Below are 27,729 nucleotides of genomic sequence, written 5' to 3'. Positions count from 1 at the left end.
ACATCCTTCATCCAAAACAGACTTCAAGAAAAGCAGCAGCAGTTTTGTGTCACAACTGCAACTAAGGCCTTTGATGGTTTTAATGCTCAAATGCTGCTCATGTCCTTTGTGTTGCACTGCTCTGCAGATGTTGGGAGGCCTCTTTGCCAGAGTTGTGCCTTTGACTCATGCTCTCCAAAGCTGACCATAGTCGAGAGCATCATGAGGTTCTTTGTCCACCATGTAAATTTTTGGATTGAATTTATAGACAGATCACTTGACATGATAGTTTAATCCTAAACATACTCTATTTCTTCTTTCTGAAATAAATCTCACTCCTTTTTCTTTAATACTGAAATAAACAAGCCTTTCTCTCTTCCTCCACAAAACTGCATTGTGAGAGAGCTCTTATGAAAGACACAGTCAAATTGGCTAGGGAACTGAAAAAAAGTTGCATTTCTTAACCTTTTTGCAGATAACTCTTTTTCCTTATCCAGCCTGTTAAGGCAATAAGGCCTGTCTTATCTTCAGCAGCAGCTGCCATCAAGGGAGATGAAATGAGCTGGGGTTTAGTTTGTATATATGTCATAAATCTAGTGCTCATCAAAGGTAAACAGCAGGAAGCACTGGAAGCCCTTATTGATCTACCTGGCATCTGTCATGCAGATAGTTCACAATAAAATATTTCCTGGATTTAAGAGTTGAGCCTACTCCCACTCAATTTAATAGGACCTCTATCAGGCTCAGCACATCACAACGCTAACTTTCTATCAGCTTGTCCCTGTTCCCATCACCAGACATTGTTCCAGAAAACACCTCAAGCTTGGTTGGAACAGGACTGAGGAAAGTTGCTGTGTGTAGCCAGCAAGATTGGATTCTGCTTTCAAGAGGTGGCTTTCAAGCACACAAGTGATCTTGACATCACGATCCCTTCCTGGAACAGGAACTCCATCAAATTCTCTCTGTGTACAGTTAAGGGAATTATATTTTTTTCCTTGAGTCTACAGTCAGCCAAGGTCCCCTTCTACACCCAAACATTGTTGTCAAGGGCCCTCTAATTGGATCCCTCTTCTCATTACAGAAATAATTGAGAAGCACTAGTGAGTTTTGAGAGGTTCAGCAGTATTAGTCCACATGAGACTTTTCATACTTCCAGAACTCTGGAAGTATGAAAAATGAAATTCTTCATTTAAAAGTACACGTAAGCTTTTTTTATTTTATTTATTTTCATTCCAGTTGCAAAAAAGATGGAAGATTTGTAATGGTTTGATGCATCGCATAATATGAACAATATTTTTTCTTTGTATGATAACAAAGAGCTGGATTGGTTTTGGTATATTTAAAATTTCTTCTGCTCTATGATATTGTAAACAATGAAGTCAGTCTGCATTCAAAGTGAAATTCGGTTTGCTTTTAAAAATGCACAGCTTATCTTGATTAAAACATTACAAACTACTACCAGCTAAATACTGTCACCTGCCTAAAAAACAAGGTCATACTTAAAAAAACAATCACACCTGATATCAAAATGAAGTTATCTAACCTTCAGATTGTGAGATTACTAGTCTGAATAAGAGGTTCAGAAGAAAAACATTACAGGCTTTTTTCCTTTTTTCACTTAAAACCAAGAATTTTCTTTAATGAAAAGGTAAAGCAACCAGGAGAGACTGCATTGCATAAAGATTTACTCAGATGGAAAGTCTGAGGTCATAACTGAAATAAGATTAATAAAGCTGGCACAGTTACCAGTGGACTGCTAATGTTCAAATAAGACTTCTCTTCCGCAGCCAAGCCTCAATGCTTGATTTACAATCCATGGATCTTAACTTGATTCTAATATTTTTGGCGTCAGTGAAACAGAGGGAAAAGAGCAATTTGGAAGCTTCTGGTGTCTGAGATCTGAATTCTTATGTGAAGAAATGGGGATTTTTGTTGTGCTTTGCTTTATTTATTTAATTTTCCATATTTTTTACCATTTTTAAGCTGTCAATTTTGATGCTTCACTGGTAATTCTACAGAGAGAAGAATGTTCTACTACAAAACTCAGCTGCAACTTCCAGTTGGGTTTGTTGAGAACTGTTCTCCATGTACAAGGCAGGGCTCTTCTCCCCACCCCAAGAAAACCATGCTGGGCAGCAGAACCAGAAAATAAACAAAAAGCAACACTTTAAAAATCTACAGAACTTTCAAACAGATAGACATGCAGAACCATGAAATCCCCTCAAGTGATCAAACAACAAAAAAAAAAGATAAGTGAACTAACTACCAGAATTTCACCTTTGATGACACAATGTATCTTCCATTTTTTATTTTGTTTAGTCTCAATTTGCAGGAACCTCAGATCAGAAACACCACTCAGAGAACCTGAAATTTAACAAATAGTGTGGCTACCAAACACTTCCTCTATCCTTATGAGGTATTTTCAGACAACATTGTTATTCTGTGTTATGGAACTGGAACATTTGTCATATTTTCTCTTTCAGAAGCTGTTAGAAATTTTCGGCATAAATCTGGCATAGTCTGCATTGTGTGTTTTTGGTACTCTGCCATTTTATGGTGTGTTTTGTGGATGGATGCATTGCATTCAAAATTAGTTGTTTAAAATGAAGTTCAGTCAAAGAAATATTAGTCATGGTTGCATTTACTTCCTGCTGTGTTTCCTGGTGATTAGAAAAGCAAACATGAAATTAAGATAAACCTAGACTTACACACTAGCATGCCAGTTAATTAGGTGGCAGGAAACACTGCATGTATCTTATCTGCAACTCAGTAAGGCCTGCCACTGCCTTTTCCACTCCTTCGGTAGGCACTGCCCTGGAAAGTTGCTGGCACTAGTGATTTCTCAGCATTCTGTGCTATTTTCAGATTTGCTGCTTTCCCCTACTTTAGCTATTATCTTACAACTTTATACTTTTATTATACTGTGCCCTTTTCTCCAAAACAATATTCCACTACATGGGACTACTGCTCACAGCAGCATGCACAGCCCAGCGCACCCAGAAGTTTTGCACATAACTCAGCCATTATCATAGGGACACATTTAAAACAAAGAGAGATTAAAATTAAAGGATGTGGTGGCAAAAGGAAGGAGAAGACTAGAAGCCAAATCCATCTCTTGATTGGTCTCTCATCTTGTGAAAGGCCAGGACCCCTTCCATGGAGCCACACATCTCCTTTACCACAGCATCATCTGCTGTGTCAAACAGCTAAAGTAATTCTATGCTGGGTGATACAGGGAGCCAAAACTGTAAGGGAATTACATCTTGACTGACTTGCAATTGAAGTGCTGACTGGACATTTAGGACATCTAGGTTCATTTCCTCTTCAGGCTCAGGTTCTGCAAGCGTCCTTCAGCAGGTGAACATTAGTGTCACTATTATCCTCACCTGAGCAACAAAATAAGAATAGATCCCCTCTGAGCCCATGACTATCTGGGCTCATGAACCTTTGCTTGAATGGTGGCAAACACAAAGAGCACCCATAGTCACTGTCACTGGCGGCCACCCAGTCTCTACGAGCAGTGACACTTGCACTGGTAGAAGTGGTCTGCCATTTCTGGTGAACTTTAGAAGAGCTGTTTGGCTGCCACATGAAGATGCTACAAACACCACATTGACTTCACATGACATCTTGAAAGTGTAAATTTCAGTAACTAAAAGAAATACACCCATCTGCAGTACACTCAATTCACCATTCATTTTAAACACATTTTCCAAGGGAATAAGTAACAAAATCTATCCTATTTACTGTTGCAATTTAGACTATCATGACTGAAATTAATAGTCTCCTCAGAAGATGAAAGAAAAATTGCTTCTGGCTGTCGCTGCCCGCACAACTGCTGAATCTACCAGAGCAGTTCCCAGTAAATACTGGATTTTTTTTCCTTCAAGATACACTGATACAGGAAGTCAGGACTTTTCCCAAGACATGTGTGGAAGTCTCCTGCTACAGAATTTGCTACACAAATTCAGAAGGAGGCATTTGAATGCCCACCAGTAGAAAGGAAGCAACATGGTGCACTGAACCTCTACAGAAACTGAAGGATCAAGGGAATACTGGTGCAAAGCTTTCAAATTTTACAACTTAAGAAGTGCTCTCTGACTGAATGATTGATTGCCTTCTGCAATACTCTCACAAGCTGCCTGACACAGAAGTCTGTCTCTATCATATAGCCAGCCTGAAGTCTGCAGCTGGATGCTGCCCCACCACTGCCCTCATACGGAGTGATGACCAGACTCAGAGCTGCTTCAAAGTCAGAATGAATGGACAGACAACTTGTTCTTTTCAGATCTCCATGCCAGAGGCCTACTGCCAAGGTAATTCTTGGATGCATGGCAATAAACTTGCCAGGACAGGCAAGTCCTTTTGCTTCCATTTGCTTCCCTCCCCTCTTAGTTACTCAATCAGTATTAGCTGAAGAACAGTTTTGTCTAAGACTAGATTGGAAGACTTCATATAAGATACTCACATGACCTGAACAACTCATTATCCCATGGACTTCTTTCCACACAGAAATTAAGGCTCAGAAAAGAGGGCCTAAAAGAACATCTCATGTGACTGAAGGAATCAACAGGCACTAAATTTAGGCAGATGGAAGTTCCTTCATTCTGACAGCACCAAAAGTGTCTGCTGCACAGGGAACAGCCTGCAGGCTGTAAATCCATACCCTCTCTTTGCTTGTACAGTAATTTCCTCATAGTGAACAGGATCTCTGCATTTACCTAGTAAAATATGAATGCTAAAGTGATTATGGATTTTCTTCCTATCGTGCAGGAGGAACACATTTGAAGCACAACATATTTGAAACAAAGAAACTCAGCTTTAACTGCAAATAAGAAAATAGTCTCCAAGTAAATAACTTTCAGACAGAACCAGAGACAAGAGATGTTGATGGTAGAAACACAGACTAATAGAACCTGGGGACAGACAAGTGATAAGAGGATAAATTGGGATCTAATCAGCAAGATAGATGCAAACTTTGGAGTGTAATGCTTATGCCAATTTTGCAAGAAGTTTGAAGTCATCTTTTTATTTTTCTTTTTTTAAACACAAGAGTAAAAATCTAACTTAGGGAATGTTGTGTTTGAAATTATCTGTAATTTTGTTTCACGCTCTTGCTGTCTTGCATGTATTCTCTTTGAACATGATACCCATAGACCTGGCATATTTGTTGCATACAGAATTAAAATAGACAAACAAAGGTAAAGGAATTTTCCACAGGAAACAGCAGAAATGCTTTTCAGATCAGCAACTGGTTTCAAATTTAAGCCAGAAAGGACATCAAAAGAGAAAACAAAAACCCTTGTAGGCAATGTTTTATCTCATATTTCCTACAGAAGTAGCAGACTCCCTAGATGCTAAAGATACCTTTTATTTTAGAGGCAAACAAATTATTTTAAATGTAACTGAATTGTAAATATTTATTAGGCCTCTTTTCCATTTGGTTCTCTGAATATGAATAGTCCCAAAACAGTATTTCCTCTGAAATTTTCAGCTTCAAGCCAATGAATCTGACTGAAAAAAAATTAAATGTGACAATTGAGGAAACACAATTTTTTCTTTAAAACCTTCCACCTCCACCTTTCAAACACTGGGATTTTGTCTAGTTTCAAACCACAGTGGAAACTAGGCTGAAAATAAAAAACACCTTAGGACCTGGGAACATCACTAACCTTGGCCTGTCCACCTTAAGTCAGGCAAGGCTGAGAGTGACCCCACCTTGGCTGAAGCCTAAATTTCTAAAAGAAACAGAAGAAGCACAAAGGAAATCTCTCAGCCAAGTTAGAAATTACATTCTGACAAACAACTAATCGACTTCAACCAACTGATCTGTCCATCGAAGAAAACCTTAAAAAGTAACAGGATGGTTTGTATGAAAAATAACACTATACATTTAAATTTATATCCCTCAGGTAGCTTATCAGCTAACCCAGCTTGGTCTATAAAGCATCCCATGTGTCCCCAGCTAGTCACCCTGTCCCAGCTTTATGGGTGCTGCTACAGTAAATAAAACTAATGTTTGATCACCCATCCAATCCTGCAGCTACTAATGTTCACTGAGATCACCTCTAAGTTGGATATCTTTCTCCTGATGGAGATACTACTGGCATACTGTTTGAGTAAATTAATTGAACTCTGCCATATCACTCACATACAATGAGCAGTCTGTGGTATTTCATACTGTCACACAGCAAGCACTGGGATGGATCGAAATACATGTGTGGCTCGTTAACTCTGTGTCTGAGTTCTCAAAATCCAACACCAGTGTGCTGCTGAAGGGTCTGAACAATGTACACAAGCATAGCCACGCTAATTGATGGCCTTTGCTGAAGAGGTAATACTCCTTTCATTGAGATTTGCACCACCAGGATTTTCTCCACATCTGTTGATGGCTTAAAGACACACATGATCAGTCATTGGTGTTCAGTGGACACATCATCCTTCACTGAGCCACAGCAACTCAGCAGCATTTCTCTAAGCCTTTGACATTACTGGGCAATGCTTGTCATCAGCAGCACCTGATTTGGTCCTCAGGTCTCTTACCAGATACTGAAGTCGCTGGCGTTCAGTCTCTGGAGTGAATTCTGAAGACATTGGAATGACTTCACCATTTCGGATTATTATAGCTCTGTAAAAGTAATAAAACATCATCAGCACAGAAAAAAATAAGTTTAAAAACCCCAGAAAACCACAGGGTACAGTCACACTCTTATTCTCTTCCGAATTACAGTCAAATAAAGCCATTTCTTTTCTACTGAGGTTGTCAGCAGAACAGGATAATTCCTGCCCTGCATCCTTTAGGCTGGGTAACAAAGTAAACTTGTATAAACTGAGTTCATTTTAGAGCCCACAAAAACATCCAAGCAACAAAGGCAAGAGTTATTTCAATTGATGTCTACAGGGTATCTTTATTAAGTGAAATGCAGACACCCAGAGGAGATGCTGCAGAATCACTGATTGTAGAACAACTCTTTGCAGGTTTTAATAACAGTTGTGGCTGACACTGTCTAAAATACTGGCTTCAAATGACTCATCCAAGCACTTTCCAATCATTAATTGGTCATATGTCATGTCAGAACGTTTCTACTCCAACATTAAATGGAAATAGCAAAGCAAATCCTATTTAGCACAAATTTAACTAGCTACCTGTTGAAAGATGGCAGGTAATGGTATAACTGTAGATTAGGCAGGAGAGTTCATACACAGTTCTGCAAATCGCAGAGAGAAAATTTTCTCAAACACTTGCCTGTTGCCTCTTAACAATCTGATATGCTGCACACAAAATGGTCCAATCCTTCCTTGGTGTAATGCCACTGGCTGGAAGGAGGGAAGAATTCACCTAATATTTGTACTACATTCTGCATTCATGTATTCACTCACAGAACTATGTTCCTTTATCTTTCCATTATTTAGGCAGCTCTGTAAGTAGAGCAATGCCTGGCACTTTTGATAAACTATCTATCATCCCAAAGACTTTAATGCCTGCTGCGGAACTGTTTCTCAGCCATCAGTAGATTAATTCAGTGTTTAGATAACAGCTCTCCTCTTGAACATAGACAGAATTTGGCGTAGCTAAAAGAAGTATTTGCCACTTGGATTCCAGTTTCTCTATGTTTTAAATGTTCCCATTTCTGTGATATTTTCACCCCACTGATGTCCTATGCATGAGCTAGCTTACTTCCCTTGATCATTTGATCGATTTGCTGTCATTGCCTCTATGCCAGCTGTTCTGATGCCACTGGAATGCAACCAACAAATATGGTAGGCACACAAAGACTGAGAACTTAAACTTCTAAATTTAAAACACAGGCATCTCGAGAAAACAAACTCAGGTACAAACCTGAATTTCTAAAACTAGTGGCATTGGACAGATTTCCAAGTCTTGTGGATTGGTCATTGGACTAAAATTGCTTCCAAATCGTCATCTACTACTGCTAGTATGCAAAAGGCAGCAGCATTATCTATGAGTAAATGAACTGTTCACATTCCTGAAATTCATGTGGCAAAAAGCAGACAGGTTCAGAATGGTACAACAATGGCAGATGTGGGAAGAAGCTCTGACAATGACGGGAAAACAAACGGCTTTGCTTTGAAAGGTAACAAATTTACTGCTCTTGGACTTAATTTCCTACTGCTCTTCACTTCCTTGCAAATAATCCTGTGTAGAACTTAGAGGAAGCAAGAGTGCATCCTACATACTGAAGGTTCCCCCTGGCCCTTAATTAAAACCAATATTGTGTACTTGGGATAGACATGGTAGTTGCATGTGCTTAATTTCCTAAAAGAAAAACGTGCATAATTTTTGACAGATTTTTTTCCTTCTTTAGGGAATCTGAGTACAGACTTACAAAAATGCCTATCCAATCAAAAATAATAAAAGTTTGCTGAAAATTTTTCTTTTGCACTTCTGAGACAGTAATTTAAATATTAATTAAGAACTCTAACACCTCTCTTCTGCAACAACACTTTTGCTTTTATTTTTGCAGTTCCTAAGGTACTCATCTTTGAATGAGATTCATTTACTCAGACAGGGAACACTTCATATAACTTATTAAAAAGTTATTTGATTCAGGTGGAGTAGGCCGCCACCTAAGGGGTCTGTAGGTTTAGTAAAGAGTATGTACTCTGGCAATAGTCTAGACTACACTGATGAAAGAAGCTGATCAGACTCTAAACCAAATTTTACACACTAGTTTAAGCAAGTAATAAGGGATTTTCTGATCTTTTGCTTGTCTGAAAGAGATAATATAAAATCACACATTGATATAACTGCTAGTACATCAGGCTAATTTTCTAATTATTCTTTGCTTCCCCTTTAATCATCATTTCACAGGAAATCCATATTTTAAAGGCCACTCAGACCAGTCTGGGGTTCACCTTTTTCTTTGTGCACATTGACATGCCTCGTATATATTTTGATAGCTGTCATTCTCACTTCTGTGGGTAGAATTGGGCCCTGAGGGACTCACATCATATAAAAAGCAATTCAGAGGCGAGTGGGTCAACCTTTCACAGCTCAACTTATTTTCACCAGAATTGGCAGCCACCTGGGATGAAAAGCACAACCTAGCACATACACAAAAAAATCTTCAGAGTGGGTGGAATTAAAGCAGTACTGTTGATATGCGGTAAAAGAGAGTTTTATGTTTTTCATTAATGTTTTCAGCAGTTGGACTTTATTCAACTTGCAAGTTACAGCTGTTCATAAGAGTCAAATGATTTGATCTGAGGAATGAGACAGCTCTAGATATGAGTAAAGGGAGGGACACAGACATATACGTACAAGGCACTGGTCCAAATTCAACTGTGGTGAGCTTATAAGCCTGTACTGGGCTCTTTACCTTTCTGCCCTAACTGCTTAGCTCCTTCATGACAGCAAAGTGCATTTCTGATGGCTCAAGTGACAAAAAGGGACACATTTGTTGGTTGTCTCACTGAGGAGACTGGGTGCAAAAGCCTGGCCTGGGAGCCACCCTGCTCAGTGGGGCTTTCCCCTGTGATTGAAAAGGTGCTGAATAAGGCCCTAGTTGGGTTTGGAGAGTGATGTGCCCTTTCCATGACCTCGCAGTGACAGAGCTGCCAAGCAGCAACTGAAGGCTTTTTCCACTGAGCAACCTCCAGAGCCCTGAATTCAATAGCCCAGAGTCAATAACTGCTCATGAGGAAGGAGCCTGGCTGATGCAGCAGCTGCAAACAGCACCAGCAACTGCTTTTAGAGACCCACTCTATATGGTCCTGCAGGACAATTAATTTTGATTTTACACTTCCTAATGGCCTAAGCAGCAACATGGTGTTACATGAGCATTACTGCTTCTGCCATGCATGAAACGCTCATGTATGCAAGGAAATAGTGTTCTGACAGCATTTAGCTCCCCATGTATTGAGGATATATGAACGTATTGTTTTATGCCAGAATACAGCTGTCCCATTAAACTGTCAGAAATAACTACATAGGAAGCAAGAGCTCCTTGAATAGATGCGGTTCCCAGACAGCATCTGATTTTGCCATGTTTAATAGTGACATTTTAATTTCCACCACACTGGTGAAACACATTATAGCAGAGCCACAGGGCGAGCCTGCCAAAGGCAGATGGATGATTCATGTTTGCAGAGAAACAAGTATGTCAACACTAACCAAATATTCTCTGATGACAAGGTTGCTTCAGACCCATACCAATCATTAATTTATATCACCAACGAAAGAGTAATTAAAAAACAAAAGCTTTTTTTGGCAGGATTGGAAATCAGGAGTCACACAGATCCTCAGTGCATTGCCCTTCATGCTCTGATACCCTCTCCACACAGCATTGTCTACAGTAAGAAACTGCTCTGAAGTCTTGAGGCCACAGAGGACAGTAAGTCACTTATTCTGATCTCTTCTAAAAACAAACTAGACCTCCCTGAGTCCTTTCCTCTCTTTTGAACCCTAACTCCTCACCCACAGGAACTACAGGATTGTACCTGCCATTGCATTTCACGTGCTCTGCATGACAATGAAAGTATGTTCACTATCCCAGAGCTGGGATATTCACAGTAAACAGGAATATTTTGGAGAAAAATCTCCCCACAACACAGCTGAAGTGGCCTAAAATGGAAGAAACAAAAACCTGATTTTGTATCTTTTCTGGCCTCTTGAGTTCTTCTGCTCCAGAGAGAAGCCAAACCATGAATAAGTAAATGGAGAGCAAGAGATGTGCCAGTGGCTCAATGCACAAGGCAGGACTGGCAGTCATGGCAAATCCTACAGCTGTCTATGTCTGCTCAGTCACAGGCAAATGAAAAGAAACACCAGGAGCTTAAAAGGCTGCATGTGCATCTGCAGAATACAGTGTACTTATCTTTTGGATTGACACACTGTGTAGTCCATAACAATCACCTACATTCACATCCAACATTAGGTATATGGGTTTTTTCTGTATTCAGATTCAATACTTAGAAATTGTATTTGGTGCCTTAGTATACATTTGATTTAAAATCCATGGAGAATGAAGCAACAACAGTATAAAAATCTGCCACTGCACTGTACTGCTGCTGTAATGCCCAGGGTGTAGCAACCACACTGGCTTAAGGAAAATATTGATATATCAACTGCTTTTGCATTTTTAATATGGCTAACAACTACCAGCTCTCCTTGAATCAAGCAGGATTTTGGGTTTATTTGTTTGTTTTTTCTTTCGTGAAAAACACAACCAGCTGAAAATTGCACAGTGTCGTTTCTGTTTCTTATGAGAAACCAACAGAGGAAACTCATACATTTCAGAGGAAGCTCTTGTTGGTTACTCTCATTTCATCATACAGACAAAGCAACACTTTAGTGAACAAGGTCAAGAGTGTAATTCCACTGCTGTCACAGGTCTATTGGGATTCTGCTGTTCAAAACAAAGAGACATCTCCAACTGTTAGGAGTATTCAGGGGACACCCTGATTCCATTACACACTTTTTCAGGCAAAAATGATTTGAAACGCAACATTAAACTGCACATTTCTACAACACAGGATAAAAATCTGGTAAAGGTGACAGAGAAAGACCATTCAGAAAACCCTTTTTGACAGTGTATATCAATTCCAAGCCACAGGGAGGCCATATCCATTTTGTCAAAAGGTGTTAAGCATGTGAATTCAGTACAGATGAAGCAGAAGTGTCTGGCCTGTCTGCAAAGGTATTAGAAATGTGTCAATGAAAAAGAAAGAGGGATTAAACTGACAGAAAGAATAAGGCAGGGTTTTATTATATTCAAAGGGGAACTAAGCAGTAGATTTTAATTACGTGTGTCACAAAATAGCTGTGGAAAAAAGAAAGTAAATCCTAGAACTATGAAATCAGTCTATATGGGTACTTGTTTATTTTGGTAACTATATGCATATATTTAAACAAACCAGGGAAGATCAATGCTAATGGTTGCTAAGCTTCAAACCAGTTGTGCTTTTTTTATTTCTTTGCATTTTCCTAATTGCTAAGAAGTGAAAGACACTGACTATAACACAATTAAAATGAGAAATGTTTTTCCCTTCTGTAAATGACGTATTGGACCTTACTGCCATTATGATTACTGATGACTTTTAATACATTCAGCATTGGTACCTTGATTTTACTTCTTCAAACTGAATTACTCTAATTTAGTCCCACCCAATCCCATTTCTCAGTTTCTTTAGAAACCAGGTGTACAAACACCTCACTGCACTGGCAATAAGTATGGAATTGATCTCATATTCCATGCCATGAATTCACTAACAACGTGGAAGTATAGTGCAAAGCCTTTAAACTATTTCCTTAATTTTATGAATTAAGGCAGGCTGGGGATACTGGAACAAACTATTATATAACATTTAGCTGGCAATAAAACAGGTTCCAGTGATGACATATCCATCACCATAAACCTCAGGTGGAAGCAGCAACCCTCAGCAATACCAGTGGAAAAAATTCACTATTTTATTACACTGGGAGAAGACTCTGTGCCTCCCACATGTCATACTTAAGATAATGCCTCAACTCTTACTTGGCATCACTATCAAGAAGAAAACAATCAACAAACCAGGGAAGGAGGAGAGCCACTGAAAATGGTCTCTTATCCTCATTTTCCATTTACTGCCACTCAACAGTTGTGCCACCCTGATTTCTTTGTATTTTTCAGCACAAACATGAGCCTGTTCACAGAAATGTTGTCACAGGATAGAAACACTGGATCATTTTTCTTTCAGCCAAACAAAGTCAACGTTAAGCAGGAGTAGACTCAGTCTGCTTGTGGCTCTTCCTGTGACAATGTAGTTTCATGTTACATTGTGGGTTATAGCAGGCTGCTCAGACACTTTCATTCATCACTTGGGGGAACTTCAGCTCCCTCAAGCCAAAAAAAGGTGTGAGAACTTGCCTTGGTGAAGTATTGCAAAAGTAATTTCCTACAGAAGCGTGCTCTGGCATTTCCTGCCAGAACAATGAAGATCACTCCCAAACTTCAGCTAAGGCTTTTTGCAGACTGCCAGCCACCCCAGCTGCTCCAAGGGTTAGTGTCTCAGCAGCACAACTGCCAAGCACAGCCCTTTCTCCACCAGGACTCTGACTGGCATTCCCAAGAATTTCCTTCAAGGTCCTTTCTTCACGTCTTTGCCACAGCATGGAGCCAAGCATGCCATACCTCTCCTGTGGCAAGATGAGAACCTCCTCCTGCCTTTGAAAAGAAGCAGAGACAGAAATTATGTAATCCAGACCCTGAAAACCCTCCTGAAAGTTGTCTTTCAGAGGCACTTGCAAGCACATGAGCTGTTCCTGTACACACACATGCAGAGCTTTATGCTGTTTCCAATTACCTGACTCATTCATATTTATGTTTCTAGTGCTTACTTAGTGATTCCTTTGGAGAAGGCCTCTAGACACAACGAGGCTGCTGAAACACTCTAAAGCCACTATGCTGGTGGTCTGATTTTACTGAATTAATAATATTATTTTTAATACAGCACCACAAATAGGCAAATATAAACTGTTTCTGTAAGCAGAATAACACAGATTTCCATGGAAGGGCTTACTTCTCATGTTCAATAGCACCTGAGTCAGTCAGGATTTTTCTTACTGCCACCAAGAATAAGAGAAATCAGAATTTTTAGAACTGATCTGGTATTCCATCTCATGTATTCACAACAACTTAGTAAGCAGCAGTTAAAAGGATTTTCTGTTGTTGGCAGTCTGCCCTATATTGCATCTAACAATGAGAAGCACCTGGCTGTCACCGACAATGGAACTAAATTACCTCAGTTGTTTCTGCATCACTACTCTACAGTTTAAAATTAAATGTAATGCTGAGCTTGCAGGCTGTCCACAGAGGAGATAGCTTGGAGAAGACACGCTGCTCCATCATTTTTGACCCCTGGAGCAGTATGCTTCTAGCTGTCAGTGCCTCTTCAGTGGGTTGCAGCTCCACTCCCATGAGACTCTACCATGAGTGAATTCCCTGCTCTCCTTTAGGTCCTCAAGTGTATCGCTTTGCTAATGAAACCAAAGCATGGAGCAATTATTAGCAGTTCACTTTATTAACTGTGTTTTATTTTAGGGCTAATTCTATATTTTTTGTTATGCCCACCCTCCCACTAATGTGATGGCACTGGCTGTCTGTAAGCAAAGTTCTTGTTTAATTACCAGGAAAGCAAATTTTGCTATTGAACAAGTAGTGACTTTGTAAATTTACCTATACACTTCTAGTAATGTCTACTCCAGCTCCAGTGGTACTAACCCAAATGTGAATGAACTAAACAAATGCTGTGTAATTAATTACTTTCCTCATGGTTTATATCTCAACACATCAATCTTTCAGAAAGGGCTTCAGCTGGCAGCTAGAAAGCTATTACAAACCAGTTTATAGTGACACTGCTAGCACACAAAATCTGCCCACCACTGGCTCCAATACCCTTAGGCTGGGGGTTTACTGCTCTCTTAGGATTCATTTTGCCCCAATGATTTCAGTGTATTCTTCATCTGAACACAGCCAAGTACAAGGCTGCACTGATGACAGACCACCACGTTTCTGTAACATGGCTGAACAACACGCCACCAATTACTCAGGCCATGCCAGGGAAATGAACAAAGAAATGCAGTCACATCTCTGTGGCCAGCTCTGAGCCTCAGGACCAGCATCTGTGGAATCAAAGTCTTTTTCCCTGCTGTCCAGGATATCACATTCATCTCCAGGACAAGTTACTATGGCAACTAAACCTGGGTTTAGTGGATGAAGGCATTGCTGTGCAAGTCAGTGTTTATTTTGCCAGTAATATGGCTGGGATCTGGCTGTCCATGTAAGATGGAAGTAACAAGGATTTTTTATCTCTGCTCTTCACTGTTTCCATTGACAAAAAGAATGACTTTAGCACCTAAAGGCATATCTACTTTGATCTCAGCTTTTCTGCTTAACTCGATACCAGTTGCAGGATGATATTGGAAAAAGCTGGACTGAGATGTAAAAGCAAAGATTGCAACTCATGCTCTCTGCTCACTCCTCGTGGGTGAATTTTTTACCAAAGCCCAGCTTCATTCACCCACACAGAAGTGACCAGAGCCACCACCAAAAGTCCCAGGAGCAGGGCTCAAGCAGCACTGCATAGCTGCTGCTGAGACTGAACAGCCTGGGCTGCCTGCAGTTTGTTGAATTCAGGTCACTTGAAAAGCTTTTCAACATAGTAAGGACCACAGCAGACACTGAAACATACACCAAGCAAGCCTTGGGTGATCCCTCTGCTCCTCCTCCCTCAGTCCAGATGGGAGCTAGAGAACCAAGGTACTCAGTCTGATTTTCACGCCTTGGTCCTGGCCCTGCAACACTGCAGAGAAGAACTTGCGTGTCTCTATGGTCAGCTACACAGGCACAGATTTAAAAGACAGTTTGTTTGGAGTTTGTTGGAGATTTTTTCTCTCTTTTTATTTTTAAAGGCTGAACACCCATGAGAATTAAAGTTAATAAAATTCTTTATTTCTGGAAACCAACACCAATGAACTGTGGCTTTACAGTTTACTGGTATTACTTGAATAGCCAAAAATCTTCTCCTTCCTCGTTATCTGGCGCATAGGATAATGCCTGTGTGATAAGGACCAAAGATTTAACTGAATGTACCCCTCTCTGAAAATGTTTACAATGGCTTCAATACCTTGCTAATTGCCATAGGAACTGCTAAGGCTCTCCCAGGAAAAACAAGAGCTTGGAAAAGAAGTAGGACATTTGTTTTGCCTTCAAAGCCTGCAAACATTTACCACCAAATTAATAATTTCTGCCAAGTCAGTGCTGGATATGACATGTCAGTAACCTGGAACTTGTCATTCACTGGATAACTAGAAAATGCTCTTCCACAGCACTGTCGTTTGAGTGAAAGGACTTCTTTCTGATCCAACACCTTCTCTTCACACCTCACCTTAAGTGTTTCTTGAAGTGCCTTCAAAAGCTTTACCCAGCACAAAATCCTGCAGTATCTGATGTTGCTGTTATTCCAATGAATCTTGTGCTCCTGCTTCTCCCGGGAAGGAGGCCAGGCAGGAAAAGGGGAGAAGGGCTTCCTGCAGGCCTGCAGATCATGCTTCTAATGAAAGGAGACAGGAGGAACAGAGAGAGAGGACATGGCCGTGTCTCCTGAACATGGCTAATCTTTTCCAACATATTGGTCTAGTCAGGATCTGACCTCTCCACCTATCAAACTGCAGGGATGGAGAATGTACATGGCAGAGACTTGCCTTGCTTTGAATTCAGTCTCTCCTCACTACACAGACCTGTGAGCGAACCAGACTTAGATCATCTGTTGCCCTGAAATGATCAAATATTTTTTATTTTCAACTGACTCTGTCAGAGAGCTAATAATAACCTATAGGGGGATGTATCATAGATCGGACAAACTTCCATCTATAAGTGTTGCTCTTGCCTCTGGGAGGGTATCTTCTGAGAATCTGGAGGAATGAGAACTTCAGAGAATGAAGAGAAAGCCCTACCAATTGCGTGGCCCCAGTGTATTGCTCAGCCTTGCAACTTTCTCCGACCCTTTTTTAGGAGAAGACAGGAAAAAGAATGCTTTTCAAAACACTGCAGACTGGAGAAGCTTAGTAACTAAGTTAGTCTTTCCTCTGGAGACCTCTAAGTCTCTAGTACGAAGCACAGTTATTGTTTATGCAGACACAGATATAAGGAAACAAAGAAGGCTTAGGCCTGAGACTACTCACAGAAAACAGGGAAAAATACACACCATTTAGATTAGAAGATGAGTACTTACAAAAACCAGAAAATTAAAGCTTCCTAGACAGTAAACCAAGGACTAAAGTAAACTAATTTTATAACAGCAATATATTAGAACACTTTTTAGTTTCCATCCTTACAGTGTTAGCACTTCTGGCAAAAACGACCCTGCTAGACTGCCTTGAGGAAGAGGTCAGATACTATGAACCACAAAAATGGCTCAGAATCATCAATGTTGACTTCTCAGAAATTCTATTTAAGCTACACTGCCAGTCAGCAGATACGTGGCTGTTTCCATGCCACTCTCATTTACTTCATAAAAGCAAATTAAACCCCAAATCTGACTTCCTATAATGAGAACTAACCATGAGGGAAGCAGCGAACAAGTACCATGACAAAGAAGAGGAAGTATAAATGTAGTAAGCTTCAACACAAGCAGCAAATTCAAAAATAATTGAAATGGTAAACAAATTCAATTTTCAATTCACTATTTTATTACACTGGGAGAAGACTCTTATGAACACACTCTCCCACACCTGGTCTCTTGAAGTACCAATGAAGTTACTTTACCTCCACCCACACAAAACCATCACAAAAATATTCACTCAATGAGCTCCTACCATTTAATAAACCAAAATGCCTTAGCAGTAATTTTACACTTGGAAAAAGGAGGAGAAAATCTATTCTGGACATGAGGAGGTATGTTCAAGTAGAGTGTGAATATGCCTTGAAAACATAAATCCTGGGGAGCAAAAGCAAGGAGGCAAAAAGATGATAAAAAAGAGCTGATGAAGCAAAGCAAAAAATTCAGTGACCCTGCAAGTCTCTGAAGCCTTTGAAACATCAGGCTCTTTGCTTTCATGCCATGTTCTGTCAATAAATCAGGAAAAGCCCAAGAACCCATTTGCAGATTTAGTGAGGGTTTCAGGCTGTATGGAAAAGTCAAATCAACTTGCGATGTTCTGCTTCTTGTATAATGATAAAGGCACAGCTTCCCTATGTGGCTCCAAGCACAGCACAAAATGGAAGTGCCTGCAGTCTCCTAGCAGCTCCAGACAACACAAAAGCCAGAACAATGCCTGTGCCAAACATGGTTAATATGATCATATTGCATTACAGTCATTGCAGTGATATTGGACAAATGTTATGTTGCATGAGGCTATACAATAATTGGGCAGTAATCAGTAAAAACATTAAGTCCCTGTTTTACAACTGTTTCATCAGTAGCTATAAAACAACAACCTAATAAAGAGCATAAAACTAAAAAGAACTGAGATTAACAAGGCGTGTCATGGCAGTTTAGATGTAAAAGTCACTTTAGCAATATAGAATTGAACAACACGGTTTAAAACCATGACCAAAGATTTACTATTCCATATTTTAAAAAGAAAATAAATAAAAAGAAGCTATTCCAATGGCCTAGTTTTCATAGCAAATATGTCATGCTGGTAAGCAAAACACAACACCTCGATGCTCACCAAAAAAAGCACTATATATTGGAGAGCTGACTATAGCACTATCAGTCCCTAATCAGATAACCCTGCATGGACAATGTTAATCACTGAAAAGATGAAAGAGAGAGAAAGAAACATTAGAAAAAGCTTTGGCTGATATTCAGATATGAATTTTGACTGTACAAATAGGTATATTTATGGCAGAGTCCAAGAATGATCAGACAAACCATTAGAGAATGAAAGCAGTTCCTTCCAAGTTGTTTTTATCAGGCTCTGAATGCATCACCTCATTTTTAGTAGGGTTCTGGTATCATGTGCAGTTAACATGTAATTATTACAGAACTGTGATTGCATCGTTAGCAGAAGTTTAATTATATCATTGACATTAGTGATGCCATAACATCAAGCTCAATAATAGTTCATAACAAAACCTACAATTAGCACAATTTTTCCTCCCTTTTACACCAACCAAAAGTGTTCAGCTTGGAGAAGCCTAATAGTCCATACAGAAGTGAGCTAGGGCTGAACCTGAAAGGATTCCTGGCTGGTAATTTAGTAATATGGTAATTAAAGTCTTTTCATGATGTAATTACACATCAACTACAAAAGGACAGCTGCTATACAACACTGCCAGGGTACGTGGCATGAAATGATTAGATTTGAGAAGCTTTGGTGGATAAACTGAATACCACAGACATAAGTCTGAGGTATAGCTGGCACCACACAGTACATTATTATTCAAGTCTCACACTTAACGTTTCCTTAGTCTCATTGTGATAGTAACAGTTTGTTGCACATACCTTGGTCCTCTGACAGCAGAAGCTGCTCAAAACCCCACTTTAAAAGTTTCTGCTGTTTTGAAGTTCCCTGAAATTATAAAGCCTAACCTTTGGTTAGGTTTGCATGAACCCAAAATGTTTATTTCCCACACAAAACCTTCAGTCACAGATTCCTATCTGTGGGAAACTTGATTTATTTGCAGGCTTTTTCCAGTGGGGTAGCAGAGAGGGAAGAAGGAGAATGAGGAGAGGGGAAAGGCACAAATGAGTAGGTGAACTCAGAGAAACCAAAAACTAAGGATTTCGTCATCTAGTTCCAACAGCAACAAGACGAAGTCCCCTATTTGAGAGAAAAAGCAAACCCACCCTTCTTCTCAAGAGTAGATAACCATTTCTTGAAGTAGTTTCCTTACTGTACTTCTCACTGCCCTCCCTTTTATCTGTAGAAACAACTAAGTTGACTATACAAGGCATGGGACAGCAAAAAGAAACTTTTTTTTCCCAACTAACACAAGTAAAATTTTTTGACTACATAACTGTGCTCTTCAAAATACAGGAATGCACTGTGCACTTGTGGCAGGGGGCAGATGACCTCAGAGTGGCTTGTCTAGCCCTAAAAGGTCATTTGTGTCATGACAACAACCCGGATGTTTTACAACAGCTGTTTTTTTTTCCCTGTAAGTGGGAAAGAGGGGATTTGGTGGGAGAGAGACCCAAACCAACTGATCTACACTTTTAAGTTTTAAAATTTCTTTTGAGCAAGGAAAGTCTAGGAATGGACTTAGCTGAAAATGAAACATTTTGAAACAATTCTCCTCGGCATTCGAGAGACTTTCTGTGAGATCCATTTCAGAAGTGCAAAAGCAAACTATTTTGAATCTGGAGGGACTTTATTACCAACAAGATGTTAGGAATGAGAATCTGAATCCTGTTTCAAACAACACCCAGTCTTCCTGACGGTTTCCTTTTTGTTTCCTGCCCTCCTTTTTTTTCTGAACAGATGCTCTGGATAGACTTAGTGAACATGCAAAACTTCTTGAAGACTTAGTATGTTTAATTACAGTGACACCAATACTCTGGCACCAAGTCCAGATCACCGCCAACAGCAGTGTCTTACACTTGGGTATCAGAGACTGCAGTGGAGCTGAGGCTGCTCTCAGGGAGCACAGAAGGAATCCTGAGGGAACTGGAAGCAGCCAGTTCCAGTCATTTGAGAACAAAGATCTTGGCTACTCAGATGTAAGTCCTGCACACCCAGTTTTACACAGAACACTTTGAAGAGACAATAAAGCAAATTAGTCAACTCAGAGAAAGAGGCTCAACTGTACTTCAAGTGCAATAGCACAGGAAAACATGATTATTTCTCATTTAATGGCAGAAGAAATATAATGTATTTCAGCTAGTAGCTCTGCTGACCAGATAGGTGATCCCCTCAAACATGTTTGCAGCTATGCTGTGAGGACTCACTTGACATTTGATACAAAAAGGAGATTCAAATATGACACTTGTCAATAGAAACTGAGTGAACAACTTGCAACACATACAACAAATTTAGCATCTTAAAAACAATCAGCAGCATGAAAAGAACAGAAATTTTATGCACAAAGGATTTATCTGCCTTCCTATACAGTGTAAAGCAGCACGAGACAATAAAAATCTTAGGTTTAAACTACAAAACCCTTGAGTGTTGTCTCTGTAAGTATGTGGGTGTACACACTACAAACATGAACTGTGTAAGCACAAACCTTAAACACAAACATAGCAGTCTTCACCTAAAGACTGATGCTTTAAGTCTTAGCTTTCATATTTTTCAGATTCTGAACTGCATTAGTATGTAACTCTGAATTTCATATAAAGTGTTAGCAAGTTCTCTTCACAGTTTAGTTAGACAAAACAAACCTTTTCCAGCCTGAGAACCAAGGATACCATTAAAGTTTCAGCCCCAAAAAGTGTAAACAATAGTGAATAGAGAAGAGCAAACTGGGACGATGGGACTTCCTAATCTGAAGCTGCAATTGGACAATCAACGCCGATTTGTAAATGGACCAAAACTTAAAGTGTGAAAAATCATGACCAGTCATCCATCTTGGGTGGAGCCACAGCCAGGCTCTTGTACTGCCCAAGGTGTATCCTTTAAAGGCCTTTAAATAAATACCTACTTTACTCCTTTAACATTGTCTACCCTCTGTTCCAGGCAGCCTCTTTAGGCATCAAGACAACATGGTTCAATACCCTTGCAGATGTTAATTACTCAGCTATTAATGAACAGAATACATGAGAGTTAGTATTGCATGTGAACTCTTCTCCCTGCCCTGTTTATGCAGTGCACTGCCAAAAGAAACATGTGAAGTCTGAAGTCTTAAAAGAAGAGCCTCATTATCTCTCTCCAATGGTGGTAGGGGCAGGGTTAGAGAGGGGAAAAGATGCAAGTGAGAGAATTCCAGTATGCTCCTATCTTTAGCAACATCAGAAGACAAAGAAAATGCTCCTTATCATGATTCTTCAAGAACCCAACTTCAAAATAAAGTAAAGCAACAGCTCCTGAGCAGCAGCATTCAGTTCTGAGAATTGGACAAGTACTCGAGCTAGAACAGGACAAGGCAAAAAACCTATATGGTGATTAGCCTGTTTCCCTCTCCTCCTCCCCTAGGGCAAGAGTAGCAGCTATTTGCATACTGATCACTACCTTCCATTACACGAAAATCTGGAAGCCAAATGGCCTATCAAGACTAAGCCTGGCAACAGGAGCCAAAGGACTTTCCATGGAACAAATGTAGCCCTATCAGCTGTTCCAGATACAGTCACCTTGTCAGTGTTCAACACACAATTCTACTACACACCCAACACCTCTTCTGTTTCAATGGCTTTTTAGCACCTTTCCACTTCTCTGCAAACATCAAGTCATTCAGAAACTTCTACAGGACCAGAAGTGCTATCAGTTTCCCTGACTGCAACCGCTGCTCAAGATACTGGAATGCTATCTCTGACACTTGCATTCACTTCTGTGAGAAGCGCTAAGTGTCCAGCCAAGAAACAGAATCTTCTTGTGATGCTGCCTGCTTAAAGGGACTCAGTAACATCAGGCCTGGGCAGTTAGGGGTGAAGGATTAGATGGGGAGACAACACACTTACCTGCTATCCCCAGCGTTTGCCACATAAAGCTTCCCCAATAAATACACCACCACCAGGGCTGTGCAGCCGCCAGAAATGTTATACACGGTCCTCTCTCGCTCTATCTGCAAATCCTGGGGGAGAAGAGAACAAGGTTTATAAAGACAGCATTGCAATTAGTGCTTGAGAAAATGAAGTCTCCTGGAGAAACCAAAAATACAATAGAGTCTTTATAAAACTGTATGTCGCGCTGTCTGCCTTTTCTTGCAGCTATGAGCTCAGACACGAACAGAAAGTTGAGGAGTTCCTATTACTTATACAAAGACGTTTGGGAAAAATCAGGTCAGGAGACTGTAAAACATCAGGTATTAAGGAATAAAGAGCAACTCTCACAGATGCAAGAGAATTTGCTACAGCAAAATCACAATGAAGGCAAAAATAAATGAAGCTTAGCAACAGGTACCTCATGGTATAATTGGAGAGTGCTTTACATAGGCAGCAGATAACTAATGAGACCCAGCTACAACATGAATAACTACCTACTTCCCAAGAGGAATGCTAGGATTGTGGGCTATACCCGTTAAAAACAACAGCAAGATGCAGTTGTGCCACAAGGCTACCTTTCAGAAACAAAGGGAATGAATGGACACTAAATCGATTCTGAGTGCAAGAAACATTATATATATTAAAAGAGTCCTTCTGCTTAACAGAAGCAGAGAATGCAAATTATACTTTGCAACAACAGTCAAAGTCCCTGGAAAGAAAAAAATCAAACACATAAACACACACATGTGTATGTAGATATATATATACGCCCCAAGAAAGCTTGCAGAACACAGAGTAAGTAAGTAAATGAGCTACTTTCATTCATACATTTCAAACAAACACTGAAGTGTATGTAAATGAATTAATTCTGCTGTCTGTAGTTTAGCTTCAGGTAGTAACACACTACAAATTACCCTTCTCTCCTGTGTCCATTTCAAACTGGTCTGTTCTTATAATATTGGATTCAAATAGGGAGCATCATTTAACATCACTATTGCAAGTACTGGCAGATCTTTTCCAGCTAAACTCTGCCTACTTTTATGTGTTTTTTTAAATGAATATATGTTGGCCTGATCTATCCTTCAGCCATTTTCATATCTGCACCAAGGAACAAACAGCTCAAATTGTTCATGCCTTGGGGAATGAAATTTGGAGCTTTATTTTAGAGCTAAATTTATCTGAAGAAAAACACTACAATAAATAAAACTGTGACAGGTGCAATTTGATTGAAAATCTGCAGAGGTGGGAGGAGGCCCCTGTCCCACGCTTTATCTCCTACAAATGTGAGGGGAGGGAGCTGACCTGGTGTAGCAGCAGGATTCTCAGCAGCACTTGGGCACTGCCCTGAGCTAGTGGGCAGAGGTGTCTGTCACAAATAACTTGTTGACTCCTCACTGGCCAATGCACACACATGCCATTTGTGCCATGAACACAGTGCTGAGGGGCTGTCCCAGCAGGCCATCCTCAGCTGTGCGTGCAAACTGCACGTGGCTGCCACAGGGACATGGGATCCACCGCATTCACCAACTTTTTGGGGGGGATGGGTGGTAAGGACCAGGAGGAAAACACCTCCAAGCTATAAATCATATCTTGCAGAACCTTTAGTCACAGACATGGACCTGTTATAAATGCCTCTTTATCTAATCTTGCCATAGAAAAGCTGATTCTCCTCCCCATGCCTTCTGTATTTCTTAAAATTAAGCTGAAAAGAAAGTTCAAAGGAATCTGACATTTCTAACCATCAAAATAATTTAAACTTACAAATACTACAGATTTTCCAAGCACTGCCAGGAATTTTAAGAAACCTTCATTTCCACAGTTCAGAATATCCTGCAAGACCTGCAAACAATGTGCATTCCTCACCTGCTTTCAGCTCTGGCATACATATACTTTGCAAGTGCTGGAATGTCTAAATTAAAATGTATTTCTTCCAATAAGCAGATTTCAAAAGCATCTATTATAGGAGAGAACATGGATAATCCTTAGGGCCTCTTTTTCAAAACATTCTTGACTTAAACTACATCTGTGTACTGAGTTTTCTCAAATCATTGCTGTTGTTGGATTCTCCCACCTAGAACTTCAATTTAGTACCATGACTTGTCAGAGTAAATTGAGTAATATGCATGTTTCAATATTACATACTTTGCTTGACATTTTCTTTTTCAACAGCAAGGAAAGAAGGCAAGGCTTCCTAACAGCTCAACAAGATTTGAGGGAGAAAAATAAAGCAAAGTAAAACTAAGCTCATCAATGCCACCAATTCGTTCTGATGTAGAGACATTGGCTTTTAATGAAATACATTGTAACAGTGGTGCTGGGAAAGCAGTACAAACATGGGCAGAAGCCCCAAAACGCCTCTAAACGCCTTTATGAGTGTAAAGGGGCTCATTCTAGACAGAGTGTATACAAAGCGTTCCTCATTTTCCAGCAGGAGAGAGATTTCTGAGGTAGTGTATCTTTTGTTGTTGTTGCTGGTTTTGGTTTGGGTGGAGTTTGTTTGTTTTGTTTGTTATTTTTCCCCGCAGAAGCAGTTAACTTAGCCGGAGCCGTGCCGTCCGTGCCGGGACACGTGCTGCAGCGGGGGGCAGCTGCTCCCAAGGGCCTGCTCCCCTTCCCTGGTGCGGGATGCGGGAGGGCGAACCGCAGCCTGCAGAGGGCACCGCAACGAACCGAGCAGGTGAGGGCGAGCACGGCGGCTTTCCACACCGGGCCCGGCGGCGACGGGGAGGCGGGAACGCTGCGGGCAGGAGCGAGGCCGGGGCCACGCTCCCCACAGGCCGGGGCCGCCTCCTCGGGGCCGCGGCGCGCCCGGCGCGGGCCGCTGCTGCCACCTGGAGGAGGCTGCGCGCAGCGGCACCTCCATGGGCATCCGCTCGAGCCGCAGGCCAGGGCAGGGCCGGCTACGGGAACCGGGAGGGTCTGGAATGCCTGCAGAGACGGAGACCCCATGGCCTCCCTGGGCAGCCTGTTCCAGTGCCCTGGCACCCTCAGCGTGAAGAAGTGCTTCCTCCGGTGCAGGTGAAACTGTGGTTTAGTTTATGGTCATTTCTCCTCATCCTGCAGCTGGGCAGCACTGAAAAGATTCTGGCACCATCCTCTTGACACCCGCCTTTCAGATATTTATGCACATTAATGCCATCCCCTCTCAGTCTTCTCCAGACTAAACAGTGCAGCTGCCTCAATCTCTCCTCATAGGGAGATGTCCCACTCCCTCAATCGTCTTTGCTGCTGTGAGAAACAGCTACTCATTTTTCATAGTTTCGCATTACTTATCACTGCCCTGTGCTGGACCCTCTCCAGTCTGAGGAGGCCAGACCTGGACACGGCGCTTCAGGTGTGGCCTCACTAGGGCCAAGGAGAGGGGGAGCATCACCTTCCTCAACCTGCTGGCCACACTCTTCTCCCCCTCTTTTCACCTATATTTATCCTCAGAGCAGCAGCCTTTCCTCCTGGATCTCAACCTTGCTATGACAGAAAGCAGCTTTACACACACAGTATTAGGTATCTGGTAAAAAAAAGTTTCAGAAGGCATAAACATAAAATTAACTTCTTAGCATGCTTTATATCAAATGCCTGTAATTCTATTTAAACTCTCAATTCTACTGACTATATAATGAGAGGAAACTTTCAAAAAAGTGAACTGTACAACACATACCATTCTCTCAAGACTGTTCAATTAAAATGGCACCAATCTAGAAAAAGCACCTGTCTAGATTTCATCTAAGTAAAAAAAAATCTCACTAAAAAAAAGAAAATCATGATACAATGAATGCGGATGTATACCTCCCAATAAATCATACAGACTAATTCTGTACCATTTCTTCCCATTTAAAGTTAAATAGGGTTCAGAGTAGAAAAGGTGCTCTCTCAACCTTTCTTGCAAATACATACAGCATCACACATGTATACAAGGTTAAATACAGGGAAAAGACAATAATTTGATGTTTCTATCCAATATGGAACTGCACTCCTGACGCCTTTGAACTGAATCTATAAATGCACATCTTAAAACTCAACTCAAGATGAAAATTAGAGGATTTGACTTATGGCACCTTCAAAACTTGAGCTTATTTCCTTTTAACTGGAACAATTGTGATACTGACAACTACTGACATTTGCTGTTTTTTAGAGCATTAAATTATCTGAAAACACAGCACAAACTTCCTAATTCCAGTTTCAACACAGAAAACATCATTTAGATGTACTTCAAAATGGAGACAATTTAATTGCTAAATGTCTAAGTTAGGCAATGATGATCTGTGTCAGCTTTCCACAGCATTTTACTGCATGTAGCTGTTAGACAAGAACTGTCAAAAAAACCCCACATCCAATAAAGGAAAAATAATTTTTAAAAGCCTTTTGAAAGCCATGAATCACATTTAATTGAGACTTGAGGAAAAAACAGGGAGACCTTAACTACAATTCAGAAGCAAGTTGGGGAAAAAAATAATGGAAATCGGGAAAAAAAATGCTCCCAGGAAAAGAGGATAAGTCATCATTAGATAAACCTGTCAGGTCGGACTCTTTAAAAAACAGTATCTACTTGTTACTTTCACTCTGTTCACAAGAATCCTTTGCAGCAATTGATGATTCAGGAAAAACCACCAAGAAGTCTGCCAACGTGTCCAGGAAACATGAGCTTTCCTCAAGTGCCAGCTATATTGGTACACTCTGCTGGCACAAAACCCTTGTACACACTGCACATCTTGACTGCCCTGACCTAACTCAACAACATCTATCGTGTTCCAGTACAAACAAGGGCTGATTAAACAATGTGCTGTGGAAGAGGCCCAAAGTCTTCATGCAAAGACTAGAAGGAGTATAAGCTAGCTGGAAGTTAAATAGAGACAGGAGAAAGATCAAGCACTGCAAGCACAGATGAGACACAGAAATGCTGATTTTATGAATTACTCCCTTACACAGATGAAAGAAAACACTCTTTTGCCTAAACCAAGTATAAGCCCAAAATTCCCCTAGAAGGTTAAAGTAGATACAATTTAATTATCTACTGCTTTCCTTAAGCTGGCCATCTTTATAAGATTTCCTGTAAAACTTAATGCTGAAATTACATTGCATTGGAGTAGTCATTTGTTCATCAAAGACAATGATGAACTTCAGGCCTCTAATATGAAGCACGTGGGAATTAAGATACTTGATATGTAGCCTGTGATCAAAGATGCAGTGAGGAAAATGTTCTGTTTAGAAACAGAGAGAACAGATTAGCCTGAACTATGCAATGAATACCTGAACACCATAACTGTAGTGAGTTATCCAGTGTTTCTGTATTTGTCATACTCTACCCACAAAAGCCCTCACAACCAGATCTCTGAACATAAGCTGAGATGGTCTTCTCTGTGAACCTACCAGAGACGTGAAGTCAAAATAAAGCAGTGCAACAACAGCCCTGTTCACTCAGACACATACAGGAAGGCGGCAATGGGAAATGCACATGCGGCTCTCCTAAGAGAGGTAGAGAAACAGCCCTTCTACACTCTGTTACTTTCACTGCCCAGTCCCACAAAACTCCACTTCTCATCTTGCCTGCACTTGGAAACAGTTTTAACAGGAGAGAATCCCGCCATGCTGTCAGAGCCTGGCACTCTTCTGACCTCAGAATTACACCAACTGAAGCATGAAATCGGTGTTCCTCTTAAGCATGCTCTG

General features: G+C 40.6%; 1 protein-coding gene across 2 annotated transcripts in view; it reads right to left on the bottom strand.

Moving 5' to 3' along the window:
• PPM1H (protein phosphatase, Mg2+/Mn2+ dependent 1H) overlaps positions 1-27,729 on the bottom strand; it is a 130,767-nt gene that overhangs the window by 34,456 nt on the left and 68,582 nt on the right. For both annotated transcript variants that reach the window (XM_005480554.4, XM_074539806.1), the window contains exons 4-5: positions 22,042-22,154; positions 6,523-6,607 (exon numbers count right to left, since the gene is read on the bottom strand). In XM_005480554.4, coding sequence (XP_005480611.1) covers positions 6,523-6,607; positions 22,042-22,154 — 198 coding nt within the window. The remainder of the gene's footprint in view (positions 1-6,522; positions 6,608-22,041; positions 22,155-27,729) is intronic.

The sequence above is a fragment of the Zonotrichia albicollis genome, chromosome 4 (genome assembly GCF_047830755.1).
Source record: "Zonotrichia albicollis isolate bZonAlb1 chromosome 4, bZonAlb1.hap1, whole genome shotgun sequence".
Lineage (NCBI taxonomy): Eukaryota > Metazoa > Chordata > Aves > Passeriformes > Passerellidae > Zonotrichia > Zonotrichia albicollis.
This window is presented reverse-complemented; position numbering and strand designations above follow the sequence as displayed.